The following is a 12,683-nucleotide window of genomic DNA, read 5'->3' as shown; positions in this document are numbered from 1 at the left end:
GTTGAGTTTACGCTGGAGCAATTTAGCTTCATTCTCATTGTCTTCGATTTCATTTAGATTGTCCTCAAATTCCCTCTGGGTGGCACCCACCACGCCTTTCACTACTTCTGCAGTCGCAGCATCGATGCATCCTGACTCTCGCAGTCGTGAAACATGAGACTCCAGTATCCTATCACCTTCTCTCCGAAGCTTCTCCTCAAAGGTCTTGCGAAATTCAGTATCGGGGTGTTCAGATTCCAGCAAAGAGTCCAGAGAGCAGCCCTCGCTGCCTGTCCAGAAAGGTGAAAGGTCATTCCCTTTCACCAGGTCGGTGATCCTCAGCAGATCCTCGGGGGTCAACCGTTTCTGAACAAGTGTGTCTAACAGTCTGAGCACCTCTGTACAAGTCCAGCGGCCAGTTCCCAGGAGTCCCAGGAGCGAGGCTGTCAGCCTGCAGAAGGCACCTCCTTCAGATGTCTGAACCAGAGCGTCCAGGATCAGCTCCAGACACAATCTAAATAACCACATCATCAAGTTTGCCGATGACACCACTATAATAGGACTGATCAGTGATGATGACGAGTCCACTTACAGGGATGAAGTTGTACAGCTGCTTAGGTGGTGTCATAGCAATAACCTGGACTTGAACATAAAGAAAACGAAAGAGCCAATAGTGGACTTTCGGAGACACAGGCCACACACTCACAGCCCACTCAGTATTGATGGAACGGAAGTGGAAACAGTCACCAGCTTTAGGTTTTTGGGAATTCACATCTCTAAAGATCTAACCTGGACTGTGAACACTGACTCTATCATGAAGAAGGCTCAGCAGCGCCTTTATTTCTTGAGGTGCCTCAAGCGATGGGGGATGCCAATACATGTGTTGGTGAACTTCTACCGCTGCACTATCGAGAGCGTCCTCACCAACGGGATCACCGTGTGGTATGGCAACACCTCTTCGCGAGAAAGAAAGGCACTGCAGAGAATGGTCAATATGGCCCAGAAGATCATCGGCTACGGTCTCACCGAGATTAAACCGCTCTATGAGGACCGCTGCCGTGGTAGAATTCTGGCCATCACAGAGGACAGTCACCACCCAGGGCATGAGCTCTTCACCCAACTGCCCTCAGGAAAGAGATATAAGAGCATACGGACACTTACCACTAGATTCTTCAATAGCTTCTATCCACAAGCAGTGAGACTGGCGAACACATTTAGCCATCCCCCTCGGAACACACCTACACCATCACCATCTACCTCATTGTAATTTATTTATTGTACGTCTCCAGTCATTGTGTACACGTCTGTATTGTTTACATTCAAACTGTCTGCATGTTTACTTGCACATTGTCTATTGTTTGTTTGTACATTGTCTTGATGCACTGTTTGCACTTTGTTTTGTTTTTTACACTTGTTTTACAATCGAGAGACTTTCTGTAAGTAAGAATTCCATTGTACCAGTACCGGTTACATATGGCAATAAAGTTCAAGTTCAAGTTCAAGTTCTCCTCCTCACCCCTCACCTCTCCTGTCACAGCTGTCCCGTTCCTCTCCTCCATGGCTCTGAGCAGCAGCTCCAGGACCTTCAGGAGGAAGAGCTGCTCGGTGGAAATGTCCCCCTGGGTCCACGCCACAGCGATGGAGAGTGTGGTGAGCTGGGTCTCAGTGCAGGTTTCCAGGAGCTCGACCTGAGATGAATGGAGACGGGTTTGAGCAGACTGGCAACGTGGGATCAACTGAAGAAGGAGATCTGCGCCGTTACTGTCTGTGAAAAAAGGGAGCGTACATCAGGCAGGCAGGGCATTACACAGGGTGGTCCAACCTCCTTTAAAAAGTGCAGGATACCCTGCTGCACTAGCTGCTAAGGGGTGTTCGGGGCAGGCAAGAACTAATTAACATTCAATCCCAGAGGTGGAAACCATGCTGGTAATACCTGTGCACCTGGAGAGTGTAGACATCTGACTCGGACCTGGGGTCGCTGCTCCTGAACTGGCCTTGAGGGGAAATGAAAACGAAGATCTGCTGTAGCTGAAAGGCGGGGCGACATCATCAAGAATGGGCAGACTCTTGAACCCCCGTTCGGGGCAGTCGCAGGGCAGAACATACTGTATTGAAGAGAGTGACAGTACGGAGCTGAGTGCCTAATCTCAGACGAGATCCCTGAGGAGTGACAGTACAACGATGACACCTGTCAAGGAGCAGGAGGTGGGTAGAGAGCCTGAACTTGGTGGGTCCCAGCAGAGATGGGCTGAAGTAGTTCCTGGAGGGGGCTGCGTCAGCAGGCGTAGACTGCAAAGGGACAAGTAACGCTCTAGTCCACTGCTGAAAACAGAAGAGGGAAAACTGCTGAAAACAGAAGAGGGAAAACACAAGGTTTCGGATGTGGAGCTCTCCTGTGGTGTGTGTTTAGTACAGAGTTTAGTGCTAAAGAGTTTACTAGTGAAGGGTTTAATATTGAAGAGAGGGACAGTACAGAGTTTAGTGCTGAAGAGTTTACTAGTGAAGGGTTTAATATTGAAGAGAGGGACAGTACAGAGTTTAGTGCTGAAGAGTTTACTAGTGAAGGGTTTAATATTGAAGAGAGGGACAGTAAAGAGGGTGTTTAGTACAGAGTTTAGTGCTGAAGAGTTAACTAGTCCCTGGACTGGGATTATAAACCCCTCTGTAACACTGATGTGATTCTGGACTCTGAGAAGAACACCCTGTGTGTGTCTCCTTCACTGGATTTGCGCCGGGACTCCTTCACTACACCAGTGACACCCTGCTGCTGTCTGAAATCGTTCCTCCCTCTCCAGTTCAGCTGCGGTCATCCTCTGTCTTTGCATTTCTGCAGTGATTTATGCTTGTGCCCCTACAGCCTGGAAACTCCCCGTTGGCACTGTGCCAGCTGTTTACTTTCAGAGAAAATACCTTCACTTTCTATTTCCCTGAAACCAGGCCTCTGCTGCTCAGAGAGGATATTTTCAAGATCGATAAGAACAGTGAGCTTGATTTCCATGTAGACCCGCCCTGCACTCTAACTTCAAGACGCATTAAACACAAAGTTAAAATGTATTCAACATAAAGAAATGTGTCTGTCACTTTATTACAAGAAAGTAAACACTGATGCATGTGAGTGAATTTGTATCAGGAGCACAGGTCTCAGAGCTGCTCCAGTTGCTCTCAGCTGTCTGGGGTCACAGGAGGGAGGAGATGAGTTTCACCAGTATGATGCTGTCTCTGGCAGTGGGGGGTCCTTTGTGAGCAGATGCCCTCAGCAGGGGTCAGAGCTCTGTCCCCCAGCCTCTGAGCCCTATGACCTCCATGTTGGGGCGCTGTTTCACCCCAGACTGTCTGTCCCCGGACTCCAAACCCACAACACAGGGCGATCTCCCTGCAAGCCAGCAATCCGCACCCTTTAATTTAGCACTGAAGATTTCACTGAAGAGTACTGAAGTACTGAAGAGTTTCCTAGTGAAATATTGAAGAGAGGGACAGTACAGGGTTCAGTGCTGAAGAGTTTACTAGTGAAGGGTTTAATATTGAAGAGAGGGACAGTACAGAGTTTAGTGCTGAAGAGTTTACTAGTGAAAGGTTTAATATTGAAGAGAGGGACAGTACAGAGTTTAGTGCTGAAGAGTTTACTAGTGAAGGGTTTAATATTGAAGAGAGGGACAGTACAGAGTTCAGTGCTGAAGAGTTTACTAGTGAAGGGTTTAATATTGAAGAGAGGGACAGTACAGAGTTTAGTGCTGAAGAGTTTACTAGTGAAGGGTTTAATATTGAAGAGAGGGACAGTACAGAGTTTAGTGCTGAAGAGTTTACTAGTGAAGGGTTTAATATTGAAGAGAGGGACAGTACAGGGTTTAGTGCTGAAGAGTTTACTAGTGAAGGGTTTAATATTGAAGAGAGGGACAGTACAGAGTTCAGTGCTGAAGAGTTTACTAGTGAAGGGTTTAATATTGAAGAGAGGGACAGTACAGAGTTTAGTGCTGAAGAGTGAACTAGTGAAGGGTTTAATATTGAAGAGAGGGACAGTACAGAGTTTAGTGCTGAAGAGTTTACTAGTGAAGGGTTTAATATTGAAGAGAGGGACAGTACAGGGTTTAGTGCTGAAGAGTTTACTAGTGAAGGGTTTAATATTGAAGAGAGGGACAGTACAGAGTTTAGTGCTGAAGAGTTTACTAGTGAAGGGTTTAATATTGAAGAGAGGGACAGTACAGGGTTTAGTGCTGAAGAGTTTACTAGTGAAGGGTTTAATATTGAAGAGAGGGACAGTACAGAGTTTAGTGCTGAAGAGTTTACTAGTGAAGGGTTTAATATTGAAGAGAGGGACAGTACAGGGTTTAGTGCTGAAGAGTTTACTAGTGAAGGGTTAAATATTGAAGAGAGGGACAGTACAGGGTTTAGTGCTGAAGAGTTTACTAGTGAAGGGTTTAATATTGAAGAGAGGGACAGTACAGAGTTTAGTGCTGAAGAGTTTACTAGTGAAGGGTTTAATATTGAAGAGAGGGACAGTATAGAATTTAATACTGAGGAGTTTTGAGTAATCTGGCTTCGTGAAATAGCCCCCCTTCAGAAATTCATCACGTATTCTTGTTCTTTAACCTTTCTTATCTTGAAGTCGGTGGTCACGTTCCTGGGTTGTAATAAAAGAGAGTGAAAGTACAGAGGGGGCCGGGCCAGATTCCAAAGGTCGTTTAAACACTTCTAATTAATGCCCATTTTTTCACACTAAAGAAAAGGGGGGGGGTCTGCCAACCGGCCCTATAAAGTGAGCCAGTACTGCCGGGGTCCAGTTCAGAGACGCCTGGTTCTTCCACACAGACGGGTCTTCATTCACAACCGGTAAGCAGGAAGCACCCGACACGCACCGCCGCCTCTCTCTCTCCCCGGTACTGACGAGACGACGAGACACCGACACCCGCTCGAAGCCACTGGGTATGAAGTCAGGGTATTCAGTTTTAACTGGGGAAGTCTGATGATGCCTCTCTCTCAGTGCAGTGTTAATGTACTGGAGTGTCCAGTCAGTGTGTCTATATTAACCCCTCTCTCTCTCAGTGTAGTGTTAATGTACTGGAGTGTCCAGTCAGTGTGTCTGTATTAACCCCTCTCTCTCTCAGTGCAGTGTTAATGTACTGGAGTGTCCAGTCAGTGTGTCTATATTAACCCCTCTCTCTCTCGGTGCAGTGTTAATGTACTGGAGTGTCCAGTCAGTGTTTCTGTATTAACCCCCCTCTCTCTCCGTGCAGTGTTAATGTACTGGAGTGTCCAGTCAGTGTGTGTGTATTAACCCCTCTCTCTCTCAGTGCAGTGTTCATATACTGGAGTGTCCAGTCAGTGTGTCTGTATGAACCCCTCTCTCTCTCTCAGTGCAGTGTTAATGTACTGGAGTGTCCAGTAAGTGTGTCTGTATGAACCCCTCTCTCTCTCAGTGCAGTGTTCATGTACTGGAGTGTCCAGTCAGTGTGTCTGTATGAACCCCCCTCTCTCTCAGTGCAGTGTTAATGTACTGGAGTGTCCAGTCAGTGTGTCTGTATGAACCCCTCTCTCTCTCAGTGCAGTGTTAATGTACTGGAGTGTCCAGTCAGTGTGTCTGTATGAACCCCTCTCTCTCTCAGTGCAGTGTTAATGTACTGGAGTGTCCAGTCAGTGTGTCTGTATGAACCCCTCTCTCTCAGTGCAGTGTTAATGTACTGGAGTGTCCAGTCAGTGTGTGTGTATTAACCCCTCTCTCTCTCTCAGTGCAGTGTTAATGTACTGGAGTGTCCAGTCAGTGTGTCTGTATGAACCCCTCTCTCTCTCAGTGCAGTGTTAATGTACTGGTGTGTCCAGTCAATGTGTGTGTATTAACCCCTCTCTCTCTCAGTGTCAGTGTGTATTAACCCCTCTCTCTCTCAGTGCAGTGATAATGTACTGTGTTGCAGGCTGCCCCTGAAGATGGATGGGATTCCTCTCCTTTCGCAGGTTAAATCCTTTGCCCAGTGGGTTTCAGGAGACAGCGAAGGGGCTCGGAAGACGCAGGAGAATTTCCTGAAGCTGTGTCCGGTGGTCTCCCAGGGAACATCGGCCGTCCAGGCCCTCTCTGGGGATTTAGAAGGAGCCAGAGAAACTCAGCTCCAGTTTGCGATGGGGGTCAGCAGCATGGTCGACTCTGTGCCAGTCGTGGGTCACGTTAAGGGAGCGATTCACTACGCCTGTGGAGACGAGGAAGGGGGTGACAGCGCCATGAAGGCAGCGTCCCGCTCTACTGCAGTGGTAGCTGGGGGGGTGGGGGGGTTCCTGGTAGGGGGCTCCACTAGGGCGGTAGAAGTAGGGACAGCAGCAGGAACAGCGATGGACAGGATTGTCTCTGGCATTGATGACTAGTTCAAGCCCTACGGTGTGGTGGGAAACATGGCTCGTATCGTGGACAACCCGGAAGATGAGGAGGCCTATGTGGTGTCACGCTCCTGTCCCTACTTTGCTGTCCTTCCGGTGTCTCTCTCTCTCTGGGGCTGTATATTTCCAGGTCACTTATTCTGCTTCGCTCAGCGTTGACGTTCGGATGTCCTGAGACCCGCCTAGCACCCAAGTCGCCCCACGTCCGCTGCCTGAGGGCACAGGTTTCTATACGACTCCTGAACTGCTGAACCCCTTTCCCCTGCTACACATCTGGGTCTTTTTCCACTCTCCTGCCTCTCCACGGTTCGTCCCTCCAGACATCCGGGACACGTGGATCTGGTGGGGGGGGGGGGTCGCCCTGGACGCTGTCGGGGGGTACTTGTCCCGAGAGGTTACAGAGAAAACGATCGAGTACGAGATCGAGAAAGGCAGGCTGGGAAACAAGATCGGGAGCCAGGCCGTGAGGGAAGTGACCGACCTCTCGGGAAAGATGAACGAGATCCATCGGAGCCGGGACCTGGGCAGGAAGCCGCACGTGATGACACAGCTGGACGAGATCCTCCAGTCAGGACAGGAGGCTCTTCTGTACACAGAGGGGGGTGGGGGTGGGGAACAGGCTGCCCAGCCCTGTGGTTGAAGCCGATACCCTGGCTTCTCTCCAGACACAGCTGGGTGAGCTCCTCCAGTCAGGACAGGAGGCTCTACTGTACACAGAGGGGGGTGGGGGTGGGGAACAAGCTGCCCAGCCCTGTGGTTGAAGCCGACACCCTGGCTTCTCTCCAGACACAGCTGGGTGAGCTCCTCCAGTTAGGACAGGAGGCTCTACTGTACACAGAGGGTGGTGGGGGTGGGGAACAAGCTGCCCAGCCCTGTGGTTGAAGCCGATACCCTGGCTTCTCTCCAGACACAGCTGGGTGAGCTCCTCCAGTCAGGACAGGAGGCTCTTCTGTACACAGAGGGTGGTGGGGGTGGGGAACAAGCTGCCCAGCCCTGTGGTTGAAGCCGATACCCTGGCTTCTCTCCAGACACAGCTGGGTGAGCTCTTCCAGTCAGGACAGGAGGTGACTCATTTTGTCTTTAAAATGTTTTCTGTCCGAACGAGCCAGTTCTCTTTGCGTGATCATAAATAAACATTTTAAAGGCTCTCTCCCTATCTGTGTGTCTGTGTCTGTGTGTCTCCTGGAGAGCAGGCTGGGGTCTGCGAAAAGACACATTCCTCATGCGAGACACTGTATCTGGAAATTGTATAGAGGGGCGGGGAAAGGGGGAGATTTGAAATGCAGCGATCTGATTGGACACGGGGCTTTGCTAACGCAGGTGTGGCCTTCAGGGTGACCAATAAAAGCTGAGGAGCATCAGCACTTCAACCCAGATGCTGGGTCTGGTGTCAGCCCACAGCTCCATTCGACTGAAACCCCGGGTTTAACTGGCAAAGTATCAGCTGGAGCTTCTGAATTTTGTTTGGCTGTGGACACGTCGTTGATTTTACTGGGCACATAAACATTCATACCTTCGGTGAACCGTCTTCGAAGAGGTGAATTCGTCAAAGGCCTTTCTTCAAGACGGGAAACAGTCCACACTGAAACACGACTTCATTGTCCTGCAGGAACGGAGAGCCCGTTTCCGCCAGAGAGTAAAAAAAAAAACGCGCTATGGTATCTCGGAATTCCGACTTTATATCTCAGCATTGCGACTTTAGTATCTCAGAATTGCGACTTGGAAATAGCCCACATTTCATTGTCTGTCCTTGTGTTACTGTAACGGATTCGGGTTCTAGGGCTGGTGCCCTCGCCGCCCCCACCCTACTTCGTGCCTCCCTGCAATGGGCTCGAACCCATTTAAATTTCGATTTAGAGGACGACATAGTGTAAGCCTCTCTTGGGGTGTGTGTTTAGTGCTGAAGAGTTTACTAGTGAAGGGTTTAATATTGAAGAGAGGGACAGTACAGAGTTTAGTGCTGAAGAGTTAACTAGTCCCTGGACTGGGATTATAAACCCCTCTGTAACACTGATGTGATTCTGGACTCTGAGAAGAACACCCTGTGTGTGTCTCCTTCACTGGACTGCGCCGGGACTCCTTCACTACACCAGTGACACCCTGCTGCTGTCTGAAATCGTTCCTCCCTCTCCAGTTCAGCTGTGGTCATCCTCTGTCATTGCATTTCTGCAGTGGTTTATGCTTGTGCCCCTACAGCCTGGAAACTCCCCCGTTGGCACTGTGCCAGCTGTTTACTTCACTTTCTATTTCCCTGAAACTAGGCCTCTGCTGCTCAGAGAGGATATTTTCAAGACAGATAAGAACAGTGAGCTTGATTTCCATGTAGACCCGCCCTGCGCTCTCACTTAAAGACGCAGTAAACACAAAGTTAAAATGTTTTCAACATAAAGAAATGTGAAGAGTTTACTAGTGAAGGGTTTAATATTGAAGAGAGGGACAGTACAGAGTTTAGTGCTGAAGAGTTTACTAGTGAAGGGTTTAATATTGAAGAGTCGGACAGTACAGAGTTTAGTGCTGAAGAGTTTACTAGTGAAGGGTTTAATATTGAAGAGAGGGACAGTACAGAGTTTAGTGCTGAAGAGTTTACTAGTGAAGGGTTTAATATTGAAGAGAGGGACAGTACAGAGTTCAGTGCTGAAGAGTTTACTAGTGAAGGGTTTAATATTGAAGAGAGGGACAGTACAGAGTTTAGTGCTGAAGAGTTTACTAGTGAAGGGTTTAATATTGAAGAGAGGGACAGTACAGAGTTCAGTGCTGAAGAGTTTACTAGTGAAGGGTTTAATATTGAAGAGAGGGACAGTACAGGGTTTAGTGCTGAAGAGTTTACTAGTGAAGGGTTTAATATTGAAGAGAGGGACAGTACAGAGTTCAGTGCTGAAGAGTTTACTAGTGAAGGGTTAAACTCGCCCCCTGGGGGAGGTGTCTGCTTACTTTCCGTTTTGGAATGAGCAGCTGATCAGGCCACAGCTGCCCGGATCCAGTTCAGAGACGCCTGGTTCTTCCACACAGACGGGTCTTCATTCACAACCGGTAAGCAGGAAGCACCCGACACGCACCGCCGCCTCTCTCTCTCCCCGGTACTGACGAGACGACGAGACACCGACACCCGCTCGAAGCCACTGGGTATGAAGTCAGGGTATTCAGTTTTAACTGGGGAAGTCTGATGATGCCTCTCTCTCAGTGCAGTGTTAATGTACTGGAGTGTCCAGTCAGTGTGTCTGTATGAACCCCTCTCTCTCTCAGTGCAGTGTTAATGTACTGGAGTGTCCAGTCAGTATGTCTGTATTAACCCCGCTCTCTCTCAGTGTCAGTGTGTATTAACCCCTCTCTCTCTCAGTGCAGTGATAATGTTCTGTGTTGCAGGCTGCCCCTGAAGATGGATGCGATCCCTCTCCTGTCGCAGGTTAAATCCGTTGTCCAGTGGGCTTCAGGAGACAGCGAAGGGGCTCGGAAGACGCAGGAGAATTTCCTGAAGCTGTGTCCGGTGGTCTCCCAGGGAACATCGGTCGTCCAGGCCCTCTCTGGGGATTTAGAAGGAGCCAGAGAAACTCAGCTCCAGTTTGCGATGGGGGTCAGCAGCATGGCCGACTCTGTGCCGGTCGTGGGTCACGTTAAGGGAGCGATTCACTACGCCTGTGGAGACCAGGAAGGGGGCGACAGCGCCATGAAGGCAGCGTCCCACTCTACTGCAGTGGTAGCTGGGGGGGTGGGGGGGTTCCTGGTAGCGGGCCCCGCTGGGGCGGCACTAGCAGGGGCAGCAGCAGGAACGTTGATGGACGATATCATCACCGTCGTCGACAGCGCTGTACACGACGAGTTCAAGCCCTACGGTCTGGTGGGAAACATCGGTCGCATCGTGGACAATCCGAAAGATGGGGGGGCCTACGTGGACCTGGTGGGGGGGGTCGCCCTGGACGCCGTGGGGGGGTACGCGGCCGGCGAGGGGTTAGGGAGAAAGATCGAGTACAAGATCGAGAAAGGCAGGCTGGGAAACAAGATCGGGAGGCAGGCCGCGAGGGAAGTGACCGACCTCTCGGAAAAGATGAACGAGATCCATCGGAGCCGGGACCTGGGCAGGAAGCCGCACGTGATGACGCAGGTCACCGACGCCCAGACCGGGGAGACGTACGTTGGCCACAACAGACAGGTCCGCAAGGTGGTGGCGCCGGATCAGGCACGCCTGACCCGCCCGACGCAGCTCCAGAGGAGGGTGCCCGACGCCCAGCAGCCCCTGGGCAGGAGTCCCCAGGCGTGCGCGGAGCACCACGCCTACCAGCAGCTCTACGACGAAAACCCCGGCGTCCCGGCGGGCCGGACGCGGGCCGTGTCCGTCAGGATGGACAAGGCCCTGAACAGGCCCGTGGCGGTGGCCAGGTGCGACAACTGCGTCCGTTACTGCGAAGCCATGGGCGCGGTCCCCACCGACTTGATCGATGGCGCCGTCATTCCCGCGAGGGTGCGCGCTTGCAAGGTCGCGGGGTGTGTGCTCGGCGGAGGGGCTGTCTTGGGCATGAGACAGGCGCACTGTGATTAAGACGCGATGCGGCCATCGAAGATCGATCCTCTACCCCTCTTCTGATTTACTGCAGCCTCTTTGGACTCTTGAAATCATACAGGTTTAAAGACTCGCGGTCGTGAGGTTGGCAGGTTGTTGAAGCCGATACCCCGGCTTCTCTCCAGACACAGCTGGGCGAGCTCCTGCAGTCAGGACAGGAGGCTCTTCTGTACACAGAGGGTGGTGGAGGTGGGGAACAAGCTGCCCAGCCCTGTGGTTGAAGCCGATACCCTGGCTTCTCTCCAGACACAGCTGGGTGAGTTCCTCCAGTCAGGACAGGAGGCTCTTCTGTACACAGAGGGGGGTGGGGGTGGGGAACAAGCTGCCCAGCCCTGTGGTTTAAGCCGATACCCTGGCTTCTCTCCAGACCCAGCTGGGTGAGTTCCTCCAGTCAGGACAGGAGGGGCTTCTGTACACAGAGGGTGGTGGGGGTGTGGAACAAGCTGCCCAGCCCTGTGGTTGAAGCCGATACCCTGGCTTCTCTCCAGACACAGCTGGGTGAGCTCCTCCAGTCAGGACAGGAGGTGACTCATTTTGTCTTTAAAATGTTTTCTGTCCGAACGAGCCAGTTCTCTTTGCATGATCATAAATAAACATTTTAAAGGCTCTCTCCCTATCTGTGTGTCTGTGTCTGTGTGTCTCATGGAGAGCAGGCTGGGGTCTGCGAAAAGACACATTCCTCATGCGAGACACTGTATCTGGAAATTGTATAGAGGGGCGGGGAAAAGGGGAGATTTGAAATGCAGCGATCTGATTGGACACGGGGTTTTGCTAACGCAGGTGTGGCCTTCAGGGTGACCAATAAAAGCTGAGGAGCATCAGCACTTCAACCCGGATGCTGGGTCTGGTGTCAGCCCACAGCTCCATTCGACTGAAACCCCGGGTTTAACTGGCAAAGTATCAGCTGGAGCTTCTGAATTTTGTTTGGCTGTGGACACTTCGTTGATTTTACTGGGCACATAAACATTCATACCTTCGGTGAACCGTCTTCGAAGAGGCGAATTCGTCAAAGGCCTTTCTTCAAGACGGGAAACAGTCCACACTGAAACACGACTTCATTGTCCTGCAGGAACGGAGAGCAGGTCTTAATTGGAGTTTAATCCAGGCGATCAGCTTAGACACCGCACCACACGAGAGCAGTAAAAACCAAGGTGAGGGAGGTCTTGACTGCTGAGATCAAAGCTCTCAGACTGGCAGTAGATTTGGGATCCAGAGCCAGTAGATTAGCTCCGTATGGAAGCCCGTTTCCGCCAGGGAGTAAAAAATAAAAACGCGCTATGGTAACTCAGAATTGCGACTTTATATCCCAGCATTGCGACTTAGTATCTCAGAACTGCGACTTTTTATCTCACATTTGCGACTTCGAAATAGCCCACGTTTCATTGTCTGTCCTTTTGTTATTGTGACGGATTGGGGTTCTAGGGCTCGTGCCTCCCTGCAATGGGCTCGAACCCGGGTCCTGCCAGCCGAGCTAAAGAACACTTTCTTTAGCTCCCTGTGACGCACAGGGGAGGGGGCGGTGCCGTCACCACACTGCAACCAGATCGTACAACCTGTGTGTGAGCCGTTCCGTCACACTGCATTCAAGAATCGTACAGGATCATGGGATCTGTAGGGCCTGAAGACTCGTCTTGTACAACGCCCCGATAAAAAATCACATTAATGACACTGGTTTTTATACAATCCCATTTCGGCCAGTGAGGCTTCCACAGTACCAGGATGGCATAGTGCACAGTGGGCTTTTTAAAAAAAGTTTGTATCTAAACACCAGAAATTCAAAAACGGAGAC

General features: G+C 50.7%; 1 protein-coding gene and 1 long non-coding RNA gene across 3 annotated transcripts in view; one reads left to right on the top strand and one right to left on the bottom strand.

Annotated features, from left to right (window-relative positions):
* Positions 1-6,695, bottom strand: part of LOC148654365 (uncharacterized) — a 140,445-nt gene extending 133,750 nt beyond the window's left edge. The window contains exon 1 of the long non-coding RNA XR_015941390.1: positions 5,813-6,695. This is a non-coding gene — a long non-coding RNA (uncharacterized LOC148654365). The remainder of the gene's footprint in view (positions 1-5,812) is intronic.
* Positions 6,696-8,108: 1,413 nt separating this feature from the next.
* LOC148654364 (uncharacterized) lies at positions 8,109-11,510 on the top strand. Of its 2 annotated transcripts, none has more exons than XM_088646518.1 (2): positions 8,109-9,462; positions 9,703-11,510. In XM_088646518.1, the coding sequence occupies exon 2, from the start codon at positions 9,716-9,718 to the stop codon at positions 10,871-10,873; it is 1,158 nt and encodes a 385-aa protein (XP_088502644.1). In that variant the 5' UTR covers positions 8,109-9,462; positions 9,703-9,715; the 3' UTR covers positions 10,874-11,510. The 2 variants fall into 2 exon arrangements, with proteins under 2 accessions (XP_088502644.1, XP_088502645.1); XM_088646519.1 differs by having other exon boundaries at positions 8,114-9,369; positions 9,703-10,915.
* Positions 11,511-12,683: the final 1,173 nt, after the last annotated feature.

This window comes from Lepisosteus platostomus, chromosome 9 (genome assembly GCF_059453375.1).
Source record: "Lepisosteus platostomus isolate fLepPlt1 chromosome 9, fLepPlt1.hap1, whole genome shotgun sequence".
NCBI lineage: Eukaryota > Metazoa > Chordata > Actinopteri > Semionotiformes > Lepisosteidae > Lepisosteus > Lepisosteus platostomus.
Note: the sequence above shows the minus strand (reverse complement) of the source record. Positions and strands in the feature narration are given on the sequence as shown.

Excerpts from the sequence above, each read along its gene's own strand:
- LOC148654364 (XM_088646518.1), top strand. The coding sequence starts at position 9,716 with ATGGATGCGATCCCTCTCCTGTCGCAGGTTAAATCCGTTGTCCAGTGG.